At 44.7% G+C, this 14758-nt stretch overlaps 1 protein-coding gene across 2 annotated transcripts in view; it reads right to left on the bottom strand.

Annotated features, from left to right (window-relative positions):
• Window positions 1-14758, bottom strand: part of gnav1 (guanine nucleotide binding protein (G protein) alpha v1) — a 230008-nt gene that overhangs the window by 1426 nt on the left and 213824 nt on the right. The window contains exons 7-8 of one of the 2 annotated variants that reach the window (XM_041216584.1): window positions 13085-13156; window positions 7408-7495 (exon numbers count right to left, since the gene is read on the bottom strand). In XM_041216584.1, coding sequence (XP_041072518.1) covers window positions 7408-7495; window positions 13085-13156 — 160 coding nt within the window. The remainder of the gene's footprint in view (window positions 1-7407; window positions 7496-13084; window positions 13157-14758) is intronic. The other variant, XM_041216585.1, reaches the window with a different exon arrangement.

The raw sequence follows: 14758 nt of genomic DNA, 5'->3' as shown, positions 1-14758 counted from the left end.
CTTCAAGATTATCAAAGGGTTTTTGATAAGATAAACATAGAGAAGGTGTTTCCAGTAGTGGAGGCGAATAGTATGGATGCATTTAATGTGGAGCGAGATATATACACAAAGGGTAAAAGGATAGATATTAGATTGATTGGGTTAGATCAAGTGGGTTAGGAGACTCACATGGAGCATAAATGGAATATTTGGAGTGAATAGCCTGTTTCTGTGCTATAAGTGCTGGGAATGCATGGGAACACCATCACCTGCAAGTTCAACCCACAAGTCACTCACCATCCTGACTTGGAAATGTATCGCCGTTCCTTCCCTGTCGCTGGGTCAAAATCCTGGAACTCCCTCCCTAACAGCACTGTGGGTGTATCTACACCACAGGGACTGCGGCGGTTCAAGGAGGCAGCTCAACACCACCTTCTCAAGGGGCAATTAGGGATGGACAATAAATGCTGGCTCAGCCAGCGACGCCCACATCCCACGAAAGGATAAAAAAAATTAACTGGACACTGGACCTCAAAGACTGAAAAGTAACATTAATAACATGTTGTTCTGCATGAAGATGCTTCCAAAACACTTCAGCTCCTCTCTTGTTGGACTCCACCACAACTGAGAGTGTGGATGCTTGTGGAATCTCCTTCGGTGAGTTCTTGTGCCACAGTTACGTTGCTGATTGAGGCACTGAGCAGTATTGGATAGGATTACTGGGGGGGGAGGGCAAATAAAGGGACCACTTAGCCCAAAAAACTCAACACAGCTGCCGACAGTCAGCTCAGGAGTGGGGATTGGAATCAGGCTGGCTGGATGGGGACACTTGGACAGGAAAGGAAAAATGAAACTCAAAGATGAGGGGAACCTCTAAGTTGCACAAGTGAGTGCTCACGGTAGGTACAGTCAAGCCATGCAATCACTGACCTTTTTAATTTCACTGCTGAAAGGCTCCCATTCCCATTTCCCCATTCCTCTTGCATCACACAGCATCCTGGGTCTAGGGGTTTCAGTCTGATCCTGCATTTCCTCCAACATGACCCTCTGAGCTGCCATGAGAAGCAGCTCAACAGTGAGCAACTTGTCGAGGGTTGGAGGGGAACCTCAAATGGAAGTTACATCTGACTGAGATCAGACCCTCAAAACAGAACTGGGCATGACGGACATCTCAGGACACAGAGGAAATGGAGTCAACCACTAAAAACTTCAAACCTGCTCCTCCATTCATGGCTGATCTACCTTCCCGCACTATTTCCATATCCAACAATCCTCTTAAGCACCCAAAAATCTACTGACATCTGTCTTGAATATACTCAACAAAGCATCACGATCCAACAAGCTGTGTTGGCTAACAGCTGCTTTGTAACGTACTCAGTGGGTCGCACTTTCACCTCCAGGTCAGAAGGTTGTGGGTTCAAGTCCCACTCCGGAGCACAAGTGTTCAGGCTGAGACTCCAGGACAGCACTTAGGGAGTGCTACACTGTTGGGAGTGCGGTCTTTTGGAGATGTTAAACCCAGGCTCGGTCGGTCCTCTCGAATGTATGTTAAAGATTCCATGGCACTAATTCAAAGAAGGGCAGGAAAGTTCTCCCTGGTGTCCTGGTCAATATTTATCCCTCAAACAACAGATTACCTGGTCATTACCATGTTGCTTTTCTGTGGGAGTTTGCTGTGCGCAACTTAGCTACCGCGTTGTCTACATACAACAGTGGCTACATTTCATTAGGCAGTAAAATGATCGGTGACCCCACCTCCCGCCCATGCGGATATGAAAGGCGTCATATAAACGCAAGTCTTTCTTTTAACCGTGAAGTATGGAGTTTCTAACTTGAACAAAGAACTCTGCTCCACGTTTAACATGGTGGCCATTAGAGTCAATTTCACAGATCCTTCTTAATCTAAAGTCGCACAGCTGCCTCCCTGCACTGACCAGGCCACTAGGCACAGCACAGATGCTCCGATCTGATATCAGCTTTCAATCCACTGAGGGCTCAGGGCAGGGAGATAAAAGGTGGAGAATTAAACACTTTTCATGGCCACTGAAGAACAATTTCACACAATAATCCATTTGAACAGGTTTATTTTCCCCACTGACATTTCATCATGGTTTTATCTGAACACTTGGTGCTGTTCACCCATCTTCCTGCTTTTGGTCAAACAGTCGCTTGCAGCAAAAAGAAAAATAGAAATAGGGAAATGAAGAACTAGTTTTCAAATTCCCTCCATAATCTCAGCCACCTTTAACCTCCATCAGCCCTCCACCTTCCAAGGTCTCTGTGCTCCTCCAATTCTGGCCTCTGGTGAATTGCTGGGATGTTGATTTTCAGAATTCCATCATTAGAATCCATGCCTTCAGCTACTGAGGCCCAAAGCCCTGGAATTTTACCCCCCATTTCCGACTTCTACAAAGCTTTGCTTACAGCCTATCTCTTTCGATCAAGCATTTGGTCACCAGTCCCAATCCTAATGTGACTTGGTTTGGCAAGTGGTCCTGTGAAACACTTCGAGATGATACTTTTCTGAATTATTGTGTGCAAGTTGTTGTAGTGAGGAGCAGGCAAATGAGCTGCATGTTAAATCAAAAAGCTCAAAATTCTCTTAAATGGAACTAGGACTTAACCTCCATCGCTCAGTGTCTGGGTGATGAAGCCACTTCGAAACAACTGTAAAGGGCCTAACTTATTATATTTTACTTTGTTCCAAAGAGAGTTGCATCCTTCCCACCACTTCACTGCAGTTAATGTTGACCCCTGCTCCCAGGCCAGCACACAATTCCCTTGCTATGTTGGTTGAGTGACCTTACTTGCACTTTGACCCTAGGCAGCAAATCCCAGCACGGACCTGTCTAATGGGCAAGTGGAAAGGGGTGAAGGAGTGATTGAAGAAATCACAGCCAGCTACCAGCTCTTCCTGATGTCCACATGTGCACTTACCCCAACAAGGTTGGAGGTGTGGGGGGAGGTGGGGGGGGGGCGGGGTCAGCTAGGCTGAGACACCAAGCCAAGGATCACAGACTAACCAAAGTCCCATCATGTATCAACTGAGATCAGCACTGTGTGAGAAATGAACCCACATCTCTGCTTGGTCTGCATGACTGAGCTCCACATTATAATTATCAAGCAATCTAGCAGTGGGGGATGATCTATTTTGAATTGCATACACCTGTCAATTGGCTAATTTCCATGTCAATTAAGGCTCCTACACCTTCGAAAGGAAACTATTTGAGCACACAAGGGTAAAGATATGCTGTAAGACTGAGATGCAGCAGATGAGATGTGGGGAGTATAAACACCAGTACAGACTAGTTCCATTGAATGGCCCATTTCTGTGCCGTATATTCCCTGGGATTCTACATAATCATGTCTGGAGACAGCACTGCTGTAAGCGATAGGGCTTGATTTTATATAGCTTAATACTTTCCAAATAACTCTCCTCCACTCACTGCATTTTTCTGCAGGAATAGCCCCATTATTTGGGAGTCTCTGATGAAGCTTCTGTCATCTCCAATCTGGCTGATGTCACTGGCTGCAGCCTCCACTGCTGGAGCAGATACTGGATGGGGTATGGACAGAGCTCAGAAACACCGAGTCGCCCTCTCCAAATTCACCACACTCTAGGTGACAGCTTGCACAACTCAATGTCATTTCAGCACTAATATTAAAAAAATGCTTTGGGGCAATATTGTAATGCTCGCTCCAGTGTGAACGCTCCAACACTTTTCTCATGGAATTAAGAACAGAGACAAAAGCATGAGCCGGCCGGTGTGCTTCCATTAAAAAATGCTGCTGCTGGTATCAGTGTGTTAATGTTATGGCAAAATGATCTACTTTGCACTCTATGTAGTGTCAACTTTAAACTGTTACGTGATGGACTTTTACATATTTTATGAATAAAGTATATTTTTGGCAAAAAAAGAGGCAAGAGAATAATCAACTATCAAGCAACAGGCTGCGTCTTATATTCTGTCCAGACAGAGAAAGGTAGGTGAAAATTCTGAACAGATATGGTAGTGAACGGAAATCCTGAACAGATTAGACCTCTTGAGCAAGTGTTAAGTATTAGCATACAATAGTATCAGACGTCACCAAACCTGCCTACTGCAGTGATTTAATACACGTTATTTCAACTTCAAATCTCTCCATAGACGTATCCTCACTCTCTGCCATTACGGTGACCTCCTTTTCCTCTTCACTTATCCATTCCCTCTACTCCATGATCATCGGCCCCATCATCAGCCACTATTAGCCCACCCTCTCTAACTCTCCCCACACAGTACCTCTTCAGTGTCACCTTACATTTGTCAACCCTCCCTCTAATCTCTCATCATTCGATGCCTATTTGTCCACCTTCCTGTATTTGTCTCAGAAAAGTCTTTCCTCACAATAGAAACACAAGTGGTTGTCTATCAACTCAGCAAGTTCTGAATGATGCAATTAGGTTGCCTTTCACCACCTTCTCGAGGGTTACCAGGAATGGACAATAAATACCGGGCAGCCAGAGACACCCATATCTGGAGAACGGTGTGAGAGAGAGAGAGAGAATAAAAGAGGATAGACGCTTATTTTTTTAAAAAGGTAAGGCACATCAAAACTGTTTAAATTCCCCATTTCGAAATGAGCTCGGGAGGTCTCACTACAAATAAATCTTGACAGAACAAAACTCAGAGAAATCTGACCACACCGCATCTAGTGAACTACAGAAAATAATCAGAATAATATTTATCCTCAGGTCCCAGCTGGCATTTCAAAATTCAAAGATCTAAAAACATTGAAAGCTCAAAACTCGAAGGTGAATTTAATTCTCACACTGTGTTGTTTTCTCTATTGCTGCAGATTTCCTATTCCAGGCATGAATTCTAATTAGATTAATCATTTCTGTACTGACAAAGCTCACTGAGTTGGAATGGAGGGGACAGTTTTATTGCTCGCCACCTGTGCCATTTTTCAGCTTTCGCACTGGGTTTGAAGAGACCAGCTTTCTCCAATGGTGGTGAAGCTGTGGACATTGCCAAAGGGAGGAGCTGGCACGGGCTGAGTTTTAGTGAGCCCCTCACAACCAAACAGCAGAGCTGTCAAAGACTCCAACAGCAAAATTTAAAAAATAAGCAATGACTTGCCAAATTAAACTGTTAAAATGCTCAGATAGTCCATGCATTTCACCTTGAGTTTACAGCACAGAAACAGGCCATTCGGTCCAACTGGTCAATGCTGGTGTGACTCCACAGGAATCTCCTCCCACCTCAGTTCATCTAACCCCATCAGCATATCCTTCTATTCCTTTCCCCCTTGTGTTTATCCAGCTTCCCCTTAAAATGCGTCTATGCTACTCACCTCAAAATCCCCTCAGCATTATGAATTCCACATTCTAACCATTATCAGGGTAAAAGGGATTCCCTATTGGATTTATTGGTGTCTTTCACATTTATGGTCCCTAGTTTTAGACTCCTCCATCAGTGGAAACATATACATTACATGGATACATTTCCCTAATCCTGTGTATCTGGACGACTGGATTACTTTGCATCTCTACCCTACTTCAACACGCAGTACGAGACCTCACCATTCTTCCTATCTCATACTTATCTGTATTGAAATTAATTTGCTAATTATACATCTATTTCACAATTTTATTAAAGTCTTATTTTTATACTGTTGCTGACTTCCTCAGTATTTCCTACACCTTCTGCAATTTCTTAAATTGCAATTTAAATTCTAGAGTCCAAGTCTCTTGCGCAAATTCTGAAAAGTGGTCCCAGCATTGATCCTTGTGGAACCTTGTGTCCTTGTGTTCCCACTTTTTGCCAATCTGGGTAGCACCCCTTAAGCCCTACTCTCTGTTTCCAGCTTTGTAACCAGCTTGCTATCTATTCTGTTATCCCAGGCTCCACATGCTGTGACCATAGTCGTGAGCCTGCCCCATGGTACCTTATCCAAAGACCTTTTGAAAATCCAAATATAATTGCAGCTCCTGCATTACCTTTGCCTAGTCTTCCTGTTACTTCTTCACGGGAGGAAATACAGTTGGTCCAGTGTGACTTTCCCTTTTCGAATGCGTATTGACCGTTCTTTATTCTATTTTCATTTTTCTTTTACACCTCTGAGATAAGATTCAAATACCTTTCCTACAAATGTTAAGCTAACTAGTCTGTAATTCCCTTGATTCACTCTCTCTCTCTTTTTAAATATAGGGATCACATTCGCCTTCTACAATTCTCTTACTAATTTTTAAAATATTTATATATGTAATAGTTCCTCTGCTATCCCTTCCCTACCTCATTTAATACGTGTGGATGCAATCCATCCAGTCATGGGGTTTTACCCTTCATTTCTATGTTAAATACCCTTATATATTTTTTGATCTTCCAATGTCAGATCCACGTTGTTAGTCTCCCTGGTGATTACTGAGGCAAAAATAACTATTCAACACTTCTACCATTTTGTTGGCAGTTTACCACATGCACCCACAAAGCATATCTGGGGGGTGCTTCCTCAACCATTGGTATTACTGGTAACAGTACTGCCCAGTGTGGAATTAAACAATACAGACCAGGAAGGTCCCAGACTCAACCTATAGCCAGGGCTGCAGTCAGTTAAGAACTGAAGTGGACCCTGTGATGCCCTTCATGGTCAAATAGGCTGCTGACTCTCACTGTCTTGGGCCACACGTGACACGAAATGAAACATTTGCATTTATGCAGCACTTTTCATGACCTCAGGATGTCCCAACGCACTTCACAGCCAATTAAGTGCTTTGAATTGTAGTTACTGTTGTAGTGTATCAAGTGCAACAGCCAATTTGCAAACTCATAAAACACATGATAGTGACCAGATAATCTGCTTCTCGGTGTTGATTGAGCGGTAAGTATTAGCCAGGGCACCAGGAATATCTCCCCTGCTGTTCTGCGAATGGTGCCACGGGATCTTTTACATCCATCCGAGAGGGAAGGCAGGGCCTTGAATTATCCAATTGACAGCACCTCCAACAGTGCAGCACTCTCTCAGTACAGCACTGAAGTGTTGGCCTGGATTATACACCCGCTCCTCTGCAGTGGGACTTGACCCTTCTGACTCAGAGGCAGGAATGTTACTCCCCGAGCTACACCTTACGGTGAACGAGGGGTATGTTGGGTGTGGTAATGGACGATGGACAGCTCTTATAGACCCGCTCCCCAAGGCCCAGGTGTTCTCCCCTGAAGGCCAAGTGCAAAAAAACAAGGTGAGAAAGTGCACGCCCTGCGTGTCTTAGGGACATGGTGCCTTGGCAACTCAGGAACTCGAGCATAAAGTCCTCTGAACCCCAGGAGTAGGGAGCATGGAGCACGAACAACAATGAAATGGTGGGGGGGGGGGGAGACGTTATTTTGAAGGAATGGAGGAAAGGGGTGGGAGAAAGATAGGCAGCCACCATGCTCTGAATCTACATACCTCTAAACTGTGCAAAATACAGTCTGAGATGCCTCCCCGAGTGCAAAATCTTTTCTTGGAACAGATCAATTTTGTTCAGAAATAAGATCTAAAGGAAAAGAAAGCAATTCATTTCAAAAAGTGAACAAATTAACCTTTGCATTCAAATAACATTAAAAATTAAATTAGCCCGAGTCCTCTTAATTCCACATTCCACGCTCAATTTGTAGCTGTGCTTTAATTTCTTGGAATTATATCCTTACCGATTCAATAAACCATCAACATGAATAATTAACATGGGAATTAGTAGAAAAGATTCCTGTTGTTTGAGGTGAGCTTCTTTACTGATTATGCAATGAAAAGGGAGAAGGTAGAACTTCAGGAGAATTTAGCCCAATCAGAGAAGCAACGATGAATAATATCTTATTAGGAAGGATAAATGGAGCCGACTAAATGAATTCATTAAGTGGACAGTAATGGTAAGTAACATTGTCAAGCGTAACAGAAATGACCAATCGCCATCAATTATTAGCCGCATTCTAATTACAATTGGCAGGCACAAGCAGTAATAAGTGGAACTGGATCAATTAGAGGTCACAGGTGGACAGGCTGAAAATAACTTGCTGATTGAGAGGAGGCTGAATATTACTGCAGAGAGGGGAGAGATTTTTCTGAGACAAACTGTGTCTTCTGAAGAATTAATCAGTGATTTTTGTTCCTCCTCTTTCTTGCCCAGACATAAAGTTCATTTCACCGCCCCCACCCTGTAGACTCCGACCTCTCTCCCTCTCTCTGTCTCTCACCCACAAATCACAACCTCTTCTTGTCTTTCTCCATTTCGCAATATTATGGTCAGAATTTCTGAATTTTCCTACCTGTTCTCCCAAGACGTGACTGTCTCTCCCGACAAAAACTCCCCTCTCCACAAAAACATCCCCTCCCTGCAAATCCCATTCCCCACCTCGCTACAAACCCCACTGGCCCCTCCGGTTTAGTTATCCGTCCTCGTGTTAAAATCAACATTCACTGAATTAACTCCCACATCAAACTATTTCATTAAATAAAAGAAATGAATTAGTGCTCTCTTTCCTCTGCTGTTCATTGAGAGTCAAGTTAACATGTTTTATGGTCACTTACAGGTTTCTCAATGACAACTTTCTCAAGGTAAAGATTATTGATAAAGGATGTCACTTAGGAATTAATTCCAGTGGGAAAGGTCCCTTCACACGACACCAACTTAATTTCAGTGGGGGTAGGGCACGGCAAGTTGGTCAAATCTTGGGTCTCCCTCCATTACTGCCCCTTTTCTCTGCCACTGCCCCCACACTTGGTGAACTTGACTCTCCCGCTGCTCCACTTCAGTGAAAAGGCTAGCCTTGTGGGCAGGCTTTACATCGCTCTGCAAACACCTACCCACAAGTCTCAGGGACATGGTGCCTTGGCAACTCAGGAACTCAAGCATAAAGTCCTCTGAACCCCAGGAGTAGGGAGCATGGAGCACGAACAACAATGAAAGGTGGGGGGGGTGGGTATGTTATTTTGAAGGAATGGAGGAAAGGGGTGGAAGAAAGATAGGCAGCTGAAGGGAGGAGTTAGACAGGCAGAGAAGGAGGGAGGGGGAGGGAAGGCGAGGTGTGTTGGGTAGAAACAAGGTGGGTGGGTGGGGGTGGCTGGGGGGAGTGCGGGGATAAAGAGTTCCTTCTAACCAGAGTCAAACCGTACGAAGGTGAAGAGGGTGAAGACTCAATCAAATGCAGAAGGCTGATAGGTGCAGCCAAATTGGTCAAGGCTGCTTCAGACCCATAGAAACTTTTGAGTTATCACAAACCCTTCATTTACTCTGTTTCATACAATCAAAAGTGAGATAAGTACGTGATTTTTTTTAAGAATGCAGCTAATTGGTCTAAAAGTGGTGGGGGCATGGTGGTCATTCTTGAAATGAGTGTGATTTGGCAGGACTGTCTGTCTCTCTCTCTCTCTCTCCTTATCCACAATGGGCACTGAACTCTGGGTAGGTGATTGTGTTGGGCAAACCCACATTGTAAGACGTACACCTTAGCCCATCAATACCCCCCAAATAGGTGTAAAGTGATCTAACTTCTTTATATGCCCCAAGACACATTCTTTATTTTCAAAAATTGAACAAGCCAATGTCTCCAGAGGCAGCAACCCTTAGGACGTCAGCTCCATCACCCACACTTCGATGGCTCTGGACCTCTACTCCAGTTTCCAGGAAACAGGGGCCCTGTCCCAGCTGTTCATCCCAGCTTGGGCCTGCTCAGTGACTCCAGGTCCCCCAAGCACCAAGGGAGGTGTAGTGGGACTGTAGCGAGGGGATCGACCTGGTTGACAGGCAATCACAAAACTTGTTTAAAATTAATAATTGTCATATAAGGGTATCTGGGAAACAGTATTGCCCACAGTGCGATGTAAAGAGACACATGACATAGAGTCAGTTGTGGACTGGACCGAGACCTGTGTAGAAGCAAGCATGGAGTCAGCTCATAGCTCAGACCACATCGTGTATGTAGGTGCACAGTTATGTGCTATCAATAAACACTTAATGTTCAACCGTACGAGACTCAGAATCTCTGTGTGACCTACTGGACATACAACACAACATGGTGGCAGCGAATGGAAAAAACCTGGAACCTCAGAAGCTGGAGAAGAATTTCAAAAGCTGGACAATTAGAGGAGCAGCATTCTGACGTGACTGAAAGCACTTGAAGAGAAAACAGAGGGAGATCGCCTGAAAGAAGCTCCATTGCAGAACTGGAAGCAGAAAGACAGAAAAAAACCACTCCACTGTGCAGCTGAGGACTCCACAAGATCACTTGGAGGTCTGTTGTGAATGCGGACAGAGCGCAGGATCAAAGGAACATAGCAGAAGTGGGCAAAAAAAATTCAGTTCTAAGCCAGGACTAGTTTAAAAAGTGTCAGAGCTGTACAAACGTCAGAGCAGCTGTTCCCAAAAGCACAGCGGTCAGCCTGGATTCAGAATCGACACCATACCACACAGCAGCCGAGCTGTAAGAAAGAAAAATAAAAGGAGCGGAAGGCTTAAGAACCTCAGATGAAGCAGGGAATCGATTGTAAAACGCCTCTGATGTCACAGGGAAGGCCCAGAATAGTTGACTGAGTAAATCAGTGCACTAAACTAAAGCCAAAGACCTCAGGACCGCCATTGCCGTGGGGAGCCCGCCAAAACATGACAATGCAGGAAGACTCTTTGGAAAAGCGGTTACCTCGATGCCATCTTTAAAAACCTGCACAGCATTTAAAGCTGCACTCACTTGAACATTAAAGCAACCATGGACAACAAATCAACATCACCAGACCAACTGGGACTGATCCAAGGGCCACACCAATTGAGGACTTTACCAGTTAAGATACATGATAGCTTCAGGATTAAATAAAAAGACAGAAGCTGAACAAGTGAATATGCTACTTTATTCAGTCAGTCCGATGGCAAGGAATAAACAAATCCTCAGATAAACCTGAAGAAGTTCTGAAATCATTTGATACATATTTTAATCTGAGAAGCAACAAAATTTGAGAGAGAAAAACAATCAACAAATGTGTGCAACTGCCTGGAGAACCAGTTGACTCTTATATAAATGAATTATACAGATTGGCTGAAGCCTGTGATTATGGTGATCTTAAGTCAGGGCCTATAAGTAGTGACTGATGATACCCCTTCAGATATACTACAGGACAAGGAGGATCTGACTCTAAAAAAGGCCATCCATATAGTCAGACAGTCTGAAATCTACCAACGCCGCCGATCCATTTTACATGGCGAAAGCAAGCCCTGGCACAGAATAGCCCCAGCTGTCTAACTAGTAAAGCAACAAAAACGCAGAGGGACTCCAGGCCAAGGAAGGCAGTGCCCAAACTGACCACAAGAAGGTGGGCGACCATGTCAGCACTGCGGAGCCAAACGACCTCCCAGGCAAGAGCAATGTCCAGCAATCTCAGTGCAGTGTTTCAACTGCTCCCACCTGGGACACTTCAGAAAGTTATGCAAAGGTAAGGCACTCAGATGGGTGGAAAATCCCAAGACAATCCATGAGATTGAGGTACCACACCAGAAGAGACCCAACCGTGCTTGTTGGGCTAGGTCAAGATTCCTGGACAATCTTTGAGGAATACGGAATTCTCAGTAACCAGTCACCTCACCAACTTCAAATTAAACACAGGAGCCAGTGTTACGATGCTCTCGGGTAAGGAACCGTGGCTGTGACCCCTCTGGCTATGAGTGACAGACACACAACTCTAGGGGCCTGAAGGAATCCAACTTCCAGACATAGGCATGATCCTTGAACCACTAAGGTTTGGCGACAAGCAGGTATTCCAAGTCATGTATGTCTTCCAAAATCAATCTTTTTCTCTCTTGAATAGAGATGTCTGTGTTGCCCTTAACCTTCTTAAAATGGTAGAAGATGTCAAAACAACCTCTGTTGTCAACCACACTGAACTGAAAGTTCCCGAGAGGCCCACCAGTAAAAAGACTCTCGATTGGGACTTCAGCTCTGAACTGTCTCTACTCTTCACAGAGCTGCTTCATCCAATTACTTTGCAGTAAGCCAAACCTTTAGATAATAACCACTGTACCTCGAGTGGAAGACACACAGGAAATTGACCAACAACAGCAGACTGAGCCTCAACCCCAGGCTCCAATGGCTGCTGTCATTACCTGTAAACCCCATGCCATAGACACGGCAATCTCCATCCAACATGCAGAGCTGCAAGACGATGCTGCAGTAAGAGACGAGTGACCATCAACTCACCAGAGCACACCTCAGTGAGGCACCGAGACATATAGGAAAACACAGTGTCATGATAAAAGCCAAACTGCAAGCTGAGCCCATTGATGAGGAACATGCAAACAACAGGGAGAGACACTTTCAGCTCCCAGAAAGATCACAGTGGACCACATGGAAAAGGAAAAACCAGGTTCGTACCATGAATGAATGAAGTGAACACTCTCTCCGGAAAGAGTGGGACAAGCCGGTGGTCCCCGAGCACAGCAGATGGGGAGTTGACAAAGAGAAGCTCAATTCCAAGGAGCGGATAAAGCGTATCAGAAGGCAGCCAAGTGCCAGAAATACAGACTACAACTCAAACTCCGAACTAACAAAGGTTGCCCAAATCAACAGAGCCTACCACTACTCCATATGTGACCAGAACAAGATCTGGAAGAATTGTCAAGCCTCCAGACTGCCTGAATTTATGAATTTGGGAGGGGAGAATGGGTAGCACAAAAGTTATGTAAATACATTGGCCAAAGACTTGTGGGGAAGGTATACCACAATGGAATGTGGCATAGCAAGGATTAACGTGGGACCGTGGGAACAGTACCATCCACAGTGCGATGTAAAGAAACACATGACCTGAGACTAGAGTCATTGGGATCTGGACAGAGACCTGTGTAGAAGCAAGCATGGAGTGAGCTCATAACTTGGGCTAACCCTGTATACATGTACAGGTACATAGTTATGCGTTATCAATAAACAGTTAATGTTCAACTATACAAAACCTCTTTGTGAGACCTGCTGAACATACAACAATAATACACAGCAATTAAAACACAATAACCAGTTAAACTAGCTTCACCTTCCTCAGCTCCAGTAGAGAGAGTCTGGTCATAAATTTCATTCATCTAAACTATCCTTTATTAATTCCTCAGTAAACATACCATGGAGGTATTCCTGAAGAATATGTTATTGCAGATGGAGGAAAAAAGCCGCAAACTCTCCTGCAAACGATTCTAGGAAGGAAAGAGAGAACAGATATATAAACCAAAATCACTGCGTGTCCCCAAGGCTGCTCCAGCTACTTCTGCCCTGCTTTCAGAGGGAGCGGGGTAAATTTCTTTCAAATTGGGAAGCTTGTTTCCCCTCCACTCCCCCCACCCCCCACAGTTGCTATGCATGGAGGGCTTTTAGCTACAAAGGTTTATATAGTCATCAGGTTACGGCCTGGCTGTTTATCCTGTTCCTCAAGAACAGAAGTCAATGGCAAGAGGAAGCCATGAGGCTCAGTGACTTTTGAGCGTCTATGCACCAAAGTCATCGCCCCACCCACCCCCTCCCGAAACAGAGCACATTACTCTGACTTACCTGAGGGGAGGATCGGCAGCAAGAGCGGACGTGGAAGAACTCAGTAGCACCAGGGAGAAGATAAATTGAGGCCCAGGCTCGAGGCCTATCACTTACCTGGGGACCGGAGGCGTCAGAATGTGACAGGGCTGTGCCCTGAGTTTAAAAAAGTGAATTTTAGAAATCAAACTGTGGTATCATAAAGTGGCTGCGAATCGATTTGTTGGTGAGTATTGCCACTGTGTTTCCCTTTCTCCAAACTTAGGGAGTTAATCCAAGCAGGTGGGAAATTAAAAATTTAAATGTAAGAATGGGTTATGTAAAGCATTCAGCTTTCCTATATTTAAGTAACATCAAGAGAAGAGAAGTGAGTAACTCGTGAGTCTCTTTTTAAGTTGTAAGGTTTATTAGTAATAGTAAAATTTATTAGTAGTAGCAAGTTTTTTTTGCGTAGTAGATAGAGGAATTTCAGGGCAGCTCTGACCTCTCGAGTGCACATCCTGTGCCATGTGGGAACTTCAGGATGCTTCCCGTGCCTTGGATAACCATAACCATATGCACAGGAAGTGCTGAGCTCCAGGCTTCAAAGTTTGAGCAGCAGCTGGCATCACTGTGGCACATCCGTGAGGTTGAGATCTTTGTAGATAGCACATTTATAGAAATGGTCACCCCGCAGCATAAGCATGTGCAGGGAGAGGGGGGGGAATGGGTGACCACCAGGCAGTCAAGCAGCAGCAGGCAGGTACAACAGGAGGCCCCTTAGTGATCTCACTCTCTAACCAGTCTTCAGTTCCAAAAACTGATGATGAAAGTGATGGTTCATCTGTGGAGTGCAGTCAGAGCCAAACCCATGACACTATGGCTGTCTCAAGTTCACAGAGGGGCAGAAAGGCGGCTAGAAGAGCAATAGTGATAGGAGATTCGATAATTAGGGGAATAGATAGGTGTTTCCGTGAGTGCAGACATGAATCCAGGATGGTGTGTTGCCTCCCTGATGTTAAGGTGTCACTGAACGGCTGCAGAACATCCTGGGTCGAGGAGGGGGGTGCGGGGTTGGGGGGGGAAGGGTTGCAAGAACAGAAGAACAGCTAGCTGTCATGGTCATCATCAGTACCAACAACATAGGTAGAAAGAGGAATGTGATACTGCAGTCAGAATTTAGGGAGCTAGGTAGGGAATTAGCATGCAGGACCTCAAAAGTAGTAATCTCCAGATTAATCCCAGTACCACACACAAGTAAGTCTAGAAATAGGAGGACAAGGCAGATGAAT

The sequence above is a fragment of the Carcharodon carcharias genome, chromosome 22 (genome assembly GCF_017639515.1).
Source record: "Carcharodon carcharias isolate sCarCar2 chromosome 22, sCarCar2.pri, whole genome shotgun sequence".
Taxonomy (NCBI): domain Eukaryota; kingdom Metazoa; phylum Chordata; class Chondrichthyes; order Lamniformes; family Lamnidae; genus Carcharodon; species Carcharodon carcharias.
The sequence above is the reverse complement of the archived record's forward strand: the minus strand, read 5'-3'. Positions and strand labels throughout refer to the sequence as shown.